At 45.1% G+C, this 10,561-nt stretch overlaps 1 protein-coding gene across 2 annotated transcripts in view; it reads right to left on the bottom strand.

Moving 5' to 3' along the window:
* Positions 1 to 332: 332 nt before the first annotated feature.
* RHOH (ras homolog family member H) overlaps positions 333 to 10,561 on the bottom strand; it is a 52,001-nt gene continuing 41,772 nt past the window's right edge. For both annotated transcript variants that reach the window (XM_055246474.2, XM_055246473.2), the window contains exons 2-3: positions 1,700 to 1,813; positions 333 to 1,389 (exon numbers count right to left, since the gene is read on the bottom strand). In XM_055246474.2, the coding sequence (XP_055102449.1) occupies positions 606 to 1,181 (576 nt within the window). In that variant the 5' untranslated portion in view covers positions 1,182 to 1,389; positions 1,700 to 1,813 and the 3' untranslated portion in view covers positions 333 to 605. The remainder of the gene's footprint in view (positions 1,390 to 1,699; positions 1,814 to 10,561) is intronic.

Here is a 10,561-nt window from a genome sequence, read left to right as displayed (position 1 = left end):
TTATATCCAACTCTGAATAACAGGTAGGTAGAAAACAAATTGCAAAGATTCATTTATGGTCATTTTTAAATTTGATTACCCATTTAAATCCAGCAGCCAAGTGGTTTCAACAGACTTTCTACTTGAGGTGAAAATAATAACACTACAAACATATGGCAAAGCTTCGTATGAGCATTTCACTCACAGAGGAGTTTATGTTTTCGAGGATGTAGGAAAAGATTTTCCAAGTGTGAAAACTAAATATATACAAAAGCAATACATTTTGTTATTAGTTAAATAAAATGCGTCTTTAAATATGGAATTCTTTGAAAAACTCACTTCATCGTCAAAAATTATGGAGACTATTTCACTTTTTTAATCAAAGATGGAATATTCATTACAGCTCCCCAGGGGATTTTCTAACTGGCCCGGGCAAGGAGTTCACTTGTAGAGTGTAGTTAGTGAAAACATCCAGTGGCCAAGCCTCATCAATAACTGTATCCAAAAGGAGACGCTGCTTGGGGTGTACCCAGAGAAAACACCGAGCTTTCCTGGCTTCCCGGCCCTCCCTCTCCCCATTAGTCTTTGGGGCGCATACATAAGTGTTGTGTGAAGTCTCTTGGGGTTTAGAAGATCTTGCACTCATTGATGGAGAAGAGCCTCCTTCTGTTTCGTCTCCTGGCCTGGTTGACCGCAGTTCGGACGGCGCACTCAAACACCTGCTGTACTCCCCGGTTGCTGAGGGCTGAGCACTCCAGGTAGCCCTTGGCTCTGACATCCTGGGCCAGTTTCTTCCCTTCCATGGCGTTGATGCAGGAGGCCCTATGGGGCCCCATCTCCCGCTGGTCAGTCTGGGTGGCCACCACCAGCACAGGGGTACAGGGCAAGTTGCTCCTGATTTCACCAATCCACTTGTTCTTCAAGTTCAGGAATGAGTTATGGTTGGCCACAGAGTAGCACATCAGCACCACGTCTGCCTGCTGGTAGGACAGGGGCCGGATGCTTCTGAAGGCGTCATTGCCGGCTGTGTCCCAGAGGCCCAGGCTGATCTGGATGCCATCCATGAAGACATCCACCCCCGTGTTCTCGTACACTGTGGGCTTGTAGGCCTCCGGGAAGGTCTCAGAGGTGAAGCGCACCAACAGAGAGGTTTTCCCCACAGCAGAGTCGCCCACCAACACGCACTTGATGGAACTCAGCATCTTCCCAGCCTGCTGTCCTACTCGCAAGTCCAGAATCCCAGGGAAAAGAGCCCTCAGTGGGCAGCTGCTGCACACGCCATTCAGCAAGGGAATGCAAGCCAGATAGGTCTGTGTCCTCAGGACCTCTGATGGCGATTTGCAGAATGTTACTTCTCCCTGCCCATCCAAGCACCGTCTGCTTTGAAAACCTCCAAAGCCTAGTCTTCAACTGGAACAGAAAGAGAAGGGGGAAAATGAAGTCTTTCTTTCTTGCCTTTTTTGAAGACAAGGGGCTTCCTCGTTGGCAAACTGATTAAATGTGGGGCAATCTCAGTGTAGCCATCCAACTCCACTTGTGCAATCCACTCTTCCCCTCACAGGGAGAGCTTAGATCTGTCTTCCCCCAACACACACACACACACACACACAATGCCTCCCGGTCAAGAAGCAGAAGCTGACTTTATCTGTAAAATCACTCAAGTGCTAAAAAACACAAGCAACTGCTCTGATTGCAACATGAAAAAGACCTCAGTAGCAACCTGGTGTGTGAAGGAGATGTTTCCAAACAGCTCGCTGTCGGCTCCTACTCCAAGAAGTGGCAGAGGCCCCTGAGAACGTTCTCCACGGCTTCAGTTTCTGATGGATCTAGCCACCTTGACAAATTGCAAGAAACAAGAATGTTATGAGCGACAGATACTATATGCATTTCTTTTTGTTTATTGACTAATCACACAGTCCTTGGTTTATAGGAATACGTGTTGTAATAGGGGAAAAGAAATTACCAGAACTCTAAAAATTTGCTGTGGTTTTTCCCTTGAGGTTTTTCCAAAAACTTGTAAGAGATGCAACAGACTGGCCTTAGAGTTATCTGCATCTGAAATCAGGCACTGTCACCTACACATGGCTTTGAGTACACTGCTTGAACTCCACGCCTCAGCTTACACATCTGCAAGATTGTGATAAATTTAGGAACCACTTCTCAGAGATGCTGTGAGGATTAAGTTATTTCTTTCTTTTAACATTTTTGGTGGCCATCTGCGTATCCCGAACTCTGCTAGGCCCCTGGTTAAACAAAATGACTTGCTTGAAAGCAACCATATTCAGTGCCTGTCACTTAAACAGGACTGCATAAATGGGACAATCTGAATTTCATGAAAGGCCAAATAAATTCTCATTCAGTGCAGTGGGAAAGCTCCAGGGAATGAGCTCCGCCTTAGAGACAGTGTCGTGCCTGCTGCGGCACAGTATCACAAGGCCAGCCCAGCTCCAGACGAAGGAAAAGTCTTTCAGACCAAAATTCAGAGTGAAGGTTATTACTGCAACCTGGGCTTGTAACCTCCCCTCCTTGGCGATCTTCCTGACATGTGTCTTGCAGGGCAATACAAAGCAAACCTACACGTCTGATTTAAAACATAATTTTTAAGTCACTTCTCTAAATCCTGGCATTCCTTTCCAAAACATTTTTTTTTTCTTTTTCTTTTTCTTTTTTCTGAGACAGGATCTCACTATGTCACCCAGGCTGGAGTGCAGTGGTGTCATCACAGCTCACTGCAGCCTGGACCTCCTGGGCTCAAGAGATCCTCCCACCTCAGCTTCTCGAGTAGCTGGGACTACATGTGTGTGCCACCACACCAGGCTAATTTCTTGCCTTTTTTGTAGAGACACAGTCTCACTATGTTGCCCAGGCTAGTCATGAACTCCTGGCCTCAGGGATCCTCCTGCCTCAGGCTCCTAAAGTGTTGGGATTACAGGCGTGAGCCACCGCGCCCGGCTGCCAAGACATTTTTATCCTCGTCAATCCACCGTCTCTGTTGTTTAATTATACCTAATAGCTTTTGCAAATGAGTTAGCCAAATAAATAATTCACATGATACTCACATATTCATGTTTTTAAACACATGTAAGCCAGGTGACCTTGGCCAAATTACTTAACCTCTCTGAACCTTGGTTTTCTCATAAAAATGAAAATAAGAAAAGGACTTTCCTCATGTGATCATTGTAAGGACTCAGAATGTGAAGAGTCTGATTTAGCACAAAACCTGGCATCTGGGAATTATAGGAAGGCGTCAAGTTATCCATTTCACTACTATCTGAAATGCCAAATACTGAATGTCCATAGCGGAGGGACCACTTTGCCTAATGTTTACCTGGACTCTTTCTCCAGACTCACACCAGGTTACTGTCACACACCATGGTCATGGACTCCATTTGAGACTAGACCTTTGAGGAAGGACTCCTTGAGGGCTCCGTAGGCTTTAGTTAAACTTTAGATCCTTAGACCAAGAGGCAACTTAAATATATGCATTTGTGACTTAGTCCGGAGCCAAGACCTCTTAAGACATTTCTACGTTTTATTTTTTTTAATTTAATTTAATTATCTTATTTTTTCCTTAGAGTTGGGGGTCTCATTATATTGCTCAGGCTGGTCTCAAACTCCTGAGCTCAAGCGATCCTCCCACCTCAGCCTCCCAAAGTGCTGGGATTACAGACATGAGCTACCGCACCTGGCCTTAAGTTTTATTTGACCCCAGTGTAGCAGGGCCAGAATTAGGAAAAATGTACACGCTTCAGGCATTTTTTTTTATTTATTTAAATTTTATTTTTTTGAAATGGAGTTTTGCTCTGTTGCCCAGGCTGGAGTGCGGTGGATCGATCTCGGCTCACTGCAACCTCCGCCTCCTGGGTTCAAGCAATTCTCATGCCTCAGCCTCCCAAACAGCTGGGACTACAGGCATGCACTATCACACCCAGCTAATTTTTGTATTTTTAGTAGAGACAGGGTTTCACCATGTTGCCAAGGTTGGTCTTGAACTCCTGACCTCAAATGATCCACCCGCCTTGGCCTCCCAAAGTGCTGGGATTACAGGAGTGAGTCACCGCACACAGCCACTGGCCACCTTTATTTATTTTTTCAGACAGAGTCTTGCTCTATCTCCCATGCCGGAGAGAGAGTACAATGGTGGTTCACTGCAGCCTCCACCTCCCAGTCTCAAGTGATCTTCCCACCTCAGCCTCCCAAGTAGCTAGGACTACGAGCACTCACCACCATGATCGGCTAATTTTGTTTAGTTTGTGTAGAGACAAGGTCTCACTATGTTGCTGAGGCTGGTCCCGAACTCCTGGGCTCAAGCGATCTTCTCGCCTCAGCCTCCCAAGTGTTGGAATTACAGGCATGAGTCACCACACCCAGACCTTTTGGTTATTTAAATAAACTTTCCAATAAACTGACTGAGCTAAAGCCAAATTTCCTGAGTGAATATCTGCAAACGGAAATTAATAAGGCATAATTGTTAAGGTCATGGGCTTCAAAGTCAGGTAGACCTGGCATTGAATCTGAGCTGCCCAACTGACTACCTATGTGACGAACTTGGAAGATTTTCTTAACCTCCTTAAGCCTCAGTTTCCTCCTCTGTAAAATCAATGTAATAATATTATATCTGCATCACAGGTTGTTGAGAGTATTAAGTGTGCTTAGAGCTTAGAGGGCAAAATTCCTTTTTTTTTTTTTCTTGAGACGGAGTCTCGCTCTGTCACTCAGGTTGGAGTGCAGTGGTGTGATCTTGGCTAACTGCAACCTCCGCCTCCTGGGTTCAAGTGATTCTCCTGCCTCAGCCTCCCGAGTAGCTGGGATTACAGGCGCCACCACCACGCCTGGCTAATTTTTGTATTTTTAGTGGAGACAGGGTTTCACCATGTTGGCCAGACTGCTCTCAAACTCCTGGGCTCAAGTGACCTGCCTGCCTCGGCCTCCCAAAGTGCTAGGATTACAGGCATGAGCCACTGCGCCCAGCCTAGAGTGCAAAATTCTTAGCAGATGCATAATATAAACATACCGTATGTACATAGTAAACACACAGTAAGTAGTCCCTATTAATAACATTCTCAAATACCAAGTACTAAATATAATGATAAACAGTTATTAACTCTAAGTAGGGAATTTAAAGTAGCACAAAAGAGGTTTCTCCAGCAAAGAGTGTTCTGTGTGCCTCACACCCAGACATGGCTACAAAAAGAGAAAGAGACTCCTGTCTAAGCTTTGCTACCTAGAGAGTCAGAAAGGAGAAAAAGTCTCTGTTCAATCAAGTGACCCTCATGTGCCAGCCAGTTCTGACCCCAAGTGGCCCATCAAGTCAGCTTTCAGGGCCTCAGTTTCCCAAACTGTAAAGTAGTTTCTGATAGTTTTATTAAAACTGAAGCCAAAGTAGGAACATATATTACCTGCTGCAGTGAATACAGAAACATAAACCACTGCATTATTGTGCGGCAGTAAAGATGGATGACAAGCCTTGAGGAGAGGAGGAGCCTTGGCAGATGCCTAAATATGGAGCTGTGGGAGGAGGGGAGGTAGGGGAGGAGCTGCGGTCCAAGGCAAGCCATACCCTATATGGACATGACAGATAATCTTCAGAATGGGTCACATGTGTCCAGGAGTGAGCCGCCGCGGGTTACATCATCAGCATGTGAGTCTGATGGGCTTGATTTCAGCGGAATTCCTCCTAAAGAAATTCTCCCTAAAAGGGCTTCTGGGTGAAAAAAGTGAGTCTTCCGTGGTATTTCCCAAGTGGCTAACTGGCAAGAGTGGCCCAAGTATGTCTCTTGGTACGGAAGAGTTACGAGAACGTCATGGGTGATGACACTGAGTGGCCCTCCAGGCCGTTCTTCTCGGGCCTTGAATCAGATAGAATTAATGAGCCTTCACCTCCAGAGCCTCCGGGGTCTCCATAATTTGATGCTCTTGCCCTTTTTCCTCTTTCTACCATTTTCATAGAAAAGGGTCCCTCAACAGGCTTCCAGGGTTCACACACACAGAGACAGAGGAGGGAAGGGAGGCTTCACGTTGCAAAAGCAACAGAGTTGGGCCCTTCTGCCCACTCTGGCAAAGAGACCAAGACAGACACAAGTGAGGGATTAGGGGAAGAGACATCCTAACCCATTTCCTCCTCCGGAGAACTGAGGGCTGTTCAGTAGGAAATCCTGGTTTCCTTTTGGCCTCAATTCTAACGGCCGTGCCAACAGACACCCATTCTCCACCTGACGCCCTCCGCAGGCTTGCTCCGTGCCATCCTATTGGCTGGAAAGACCTGCTCTTCACTCAGCCCCCAACTCCCACTGCTTCTGGAAAGCCTTCCTTGACCACCAGCGCTCCCCAGCCCCTGCCAGATCAGATGCCCCCTGCTGTGTTCCCAAAATACTTCTATGTACATTTGACATGGAAACCACCACTCTGTTGAAATGGCTCGTCTTCTCATTTGTAAAATGGAATCAGATTTGCTCTGCCCTCTTCACTGGGAGCGCATACGGATCAGGTGGAAATGATAACAATATAGAAATAATTTCCGTTTGTACTTTTACAATACTCTGTACATTTGGGAATGCTCTCTTGTTGGTTTTGCAAGAAAGTCTTTTTAGAACAATACATCATTATATAGAGCTAAAGTGAAATTATGACTATTATTAACCGATTGTTATTACTGCAGGTTTGAAGTTAGCTGGGCTTTGGTGGAGGTGGCTTACTTCAAAATGCTGATGGAATCCTCAGCTGTCTTTTTTAAAAAATATGAGTCCATCGCCAGTTGGGGATGGCCTATCAATTACAGAGAATACATCTAAATGTCATCCTCCTCAAGGAGGTTTGGACAAAGGACTTGTGCTGGTAGCAGCCGATTCATTCACTAAGGAAATTGATTCCACCATGAATCTAACGCAATTAAATGGCCAGGAAGTCACCACGCTCCTCAGCAACCCATCTCTGGCCAGCACCTTCGATAGCCCCTTCATAGCCTAGCAGGGACATCACAGCAAAAGCAGGCCTTTCTCAGGATGGGTGAGCCATGGGGGCTCCCCAACTGGGAAGTGGGGCTGAGTGCTTTGTTCTTTTTTTTTTTTTTTTTTTTTTTTTTTGAGACGGAGTCTCGCTCTGTCCGCCAGGCTTGTATGCAGTGGCACGATATTGGCTCACTGCCGCCTCCGCCTCCCCGCCTCCCAGGTTCAAGTGATTCTCCTGCCTCAGTCTCCTGAGTAGCTGGGATTACAGGCATCCATCACCATGACCAGCTATTTTTTTGTATTTTTAGTAGAGAAGGGGTTTTGCCATGTTGGCCAGGATGGTCTTGAACGCCTGATCTCAGGTGATCCACCCACCTCGGCCTCCCAAAGTGCTGGGATTACAGGCGTGAGCCACCGTGCCCAGCCAGTGCTTTGTTCTTGTGGGGAAAGGGAAGCAATTCCAAAAACCTTAAGCAACTTCAGAAAAAAAAGGTGTAACCATCTCTAAACTTTTTCTCTCCAAAATCTTACCAGTTTTCACTATCTAACAAATAGACACTTGTATATATCTTCTAAATATTTTTCAGATTTAAGCTTTTTAAAATTTCAACATTGTCTACACACTTGCTGGATTTCAGCTAAATAGATTTCCACGGTTTCAACAATTCCTAACTGCACAGCTATTCCTCATTGTCTTTGGGTTAGTTCCGTATTTCACCATAATTAGCTATATATGTACATAAGTGTATGTGTAGAGATATAACTTTATATACGTAAGGTATAGGTAAGTTACTGTTTTTTTTTTTTTAAATGGAGTCTCACTCTGTCGCCAGGCTGGAGTGCAGTGGCGCGATCTCGGCTCACTGCAACCTCCACCTCCTGGGTTCAAGCAATTCTCCTGCCTCAGCCTCCCAAGTAGCTGGAACTACAGGAGCACATCACCATGCCCAGCTAATTTTTGTATTTTTTTAGTTGAGACGGGGTTTCACCATGTTGGCCAGGATGGTCTCGATCTCCTGACCTCGTGATCCACCTGCCTCAGCCTCCCAAAGTGCTGGGATTACAGGCATGAGCCACCGCAGCCGGCTGGTAAGTTACTTTTATGTGGGATGATTTTCTTGGGAATGTATGTATTCACAAGTGCGGCATTACTGGGTCAATGGGTCATTTTGTGACTTGATTTTACATTTATTGAACATCTTCCAAGTACTATACTGAGTACTTTGCACATATTATTTATTAATTGTTTTATTCATGTCCTTTAAAAAAGACATTTACTTCGGGTGTCCTGTGTGGCAGGCACTGTAACAGGTTCTGAGGAAATAATCGTGAACAAGAGATGCTATATTTTAGAGATTATCATGTCACAATCACAGAGGCTTCAAGAGGTTGGCAATCTTGCCCACAGTCACACAGCAAGGAATGGCAGAGGCAAAGTTAGACCCAACTAGAGTCTGACTTCAAAGCATTGGCAGCTCCAAGTGTCACCAACACACACTGTAATTCCCATCGGCCTTCTCCAAGACATCTCAAAGTCGTTTTCTATGCAAATCCAGTTTCAAGACATTTTTCCTAGCCACCCGTTTTTTTTTTGTTTTGTTTTTGTTTTCATTTTTTTTTCTTTAAGACAGGATCTTACTCTGTCTGCCAGGCTGGAGTGCAGTGGCACAATCACAGCTCACTGCAGCCTGGACCTCCCGGGTTCAAATAATCCTCCTGCCTCACATTCCTGAAGAGCTGGGACTACAGTTGCGTGCCACCATGACCAGCTAATTATTTTTATTTTTTATTTTTGTATAAACAAGGGTCTCACTATGTTGCCCAAGCTGGTCTCCAACTCCTGGGTTCAAGCAATCCTCTTGCCTCAGCCTCCCAAAGTGCTGGGATTACAGGCGTGAGCTACTGCTCCAGGTTGTACCCAGCTCTTCAGACCAGGTCTTTACTCCTATTCTCTTCCTACAAATAAACCAGTTCTTGCTTTTTTTTTTCCTTTTTTTTTTTTTTTCTTTCGAGATGAAGTTTCGCTCTTTTCGCCCAGGCTGGAATGCAATGGCACGATCTCAGCTCACTGCAATCTCCACCTCCCGGGTTCAAGTGATTCTCCTGCCTCAGCCTCCCGAGTAGCTAGGATTACAAGGTGCATGCCACCAAGCCCAGCTAATTTTGTAATTTTAGTAGAGATGGGGTTTCACCACGTTGGCCAGGCTGGTCTCAAACTCCTGACCTCAGGTGATCCGCCCACCTTGGCCTCCCAAAGTGCTGGGATTACAGGCGTGAGCCACCATGCCCAGCCCAGTTCTTGATGTTTTAAAGGACATCTGTTGCTTCCTGATCTGGATGCTGGTTCCACAACTGTGTGCAGTTTGTGAAAATCCACCAAGCTGTATACCCACGTGGTGTTCACTTTCCTGTATGTAGATAAAACTTCAATAAAAAGCATCTTTAAAAATAAGGTTACCACCTTTGCAGTGAACATCTTCTCAAGTGGCATTTTAAGTTTTACTTGCAAGAGTTTATTTCACCAATCTGAATCCTATCTTAATAATTCCCCCTACTGTGTTGCTAATTGCTACAAATAATCACTAGATTTTCTCTCAAAACCACAAAAAGAAATCATTTTTAAGTCAGTGTACTTTCATACATAGATCATCTCTGTTTGAAACAGATTTTGTTCTGAAAGTTTGTTTGCAAGATGCTGGTTTGGTTGGCCAGGCACAGTGGCTCACGCTTGTAATCCCAGTGCTTTGGGAGGCTGATGTGGAAGGACCACCTGAGGCCAGGAGTTCAATGCCAGCCTGGGCAACATAGCAAGACCCTGTTTCTACAAAAAAAAAAAAAAAAAAAAGATGCTGGTTTGCAACTTTTAACATAAGTTCACCAGAATAAAAAATGTTAAGCAGCATTTATATTCCTAAGCCTGAAGCATATTAAACCCCTTTATAGTTGAATTAAAACAAAACATTGCCAAGTCCTGAAGCCTTTTATTGTTTCAACGTATTAAGCTCTGAAGCCTTTCTGAGCCGTGTGTCCTGCCCTCTGATCCCCAACCACACTGGGACCGTGGTCCCCTTCCCCTCCTCTGGTCCAGCAACTCTGCCCTGACTGGTCTCTTCCACTCCCAGGAGCACAATCAAGGAATCGTTGCCTGAGGTCTAGAGTTCTTAGTCTGGTTCAATTTCAGAGTCAAATACAAGACTAGCCAGCTAGGTAACTGCCCAGAGCACGCTTAGAACCTCATCTCAAAACTAAAGTGATGGGGAAATGCATTTCCTACTTCTTTTCTCAAAATAGTTGGAATAGCCTGAAAAACTGCTTGGAGTTGAGGGTGCAACCCCAAGAGGTGCGCTCAGGGAAGGACACGTGGTCTCTGAACTTCTTTTAGGGAATGTGGATCTTGTTTACCAAAGGACTCGTGTTTTCTCAATTGGGTATCCATATTTGGGGCCTGAGCTGAACTATTCTAGGAAAAAGAGAGCAAAAAGGCAAATCATGCCTATCTAATCATTCTATAATATCACGATGATATAAAGTAAGGTTGTCAAACTATGGCCCATGCATGGCTGAATCCAGCCCGCCACCTGGTTTTGTAGGGCCATAAATTGAGAATGGTTTTTACATTATTTATTATTTTATTT

This window comes from Symphalangus syndactylus, chromosome 16 (assembly GCF_028878055.3).
Source record: "Symphalangus syndactylus isolate Jambi chromosome 16, NHGRI_mSymSyn1-v2.1_pri, whole genome shotgun sequence".
Classification (NCBI taxonomy): domain Eukaryota; kingdom Metazoa; phylum Chordata; class Mammalia; order Primates; family Hylobatidae; genus Symphalangus; species Symphalangus syndactylus.
This window is presented reverse-complemented; position numbering and strand designations above follow the sequence as displayed.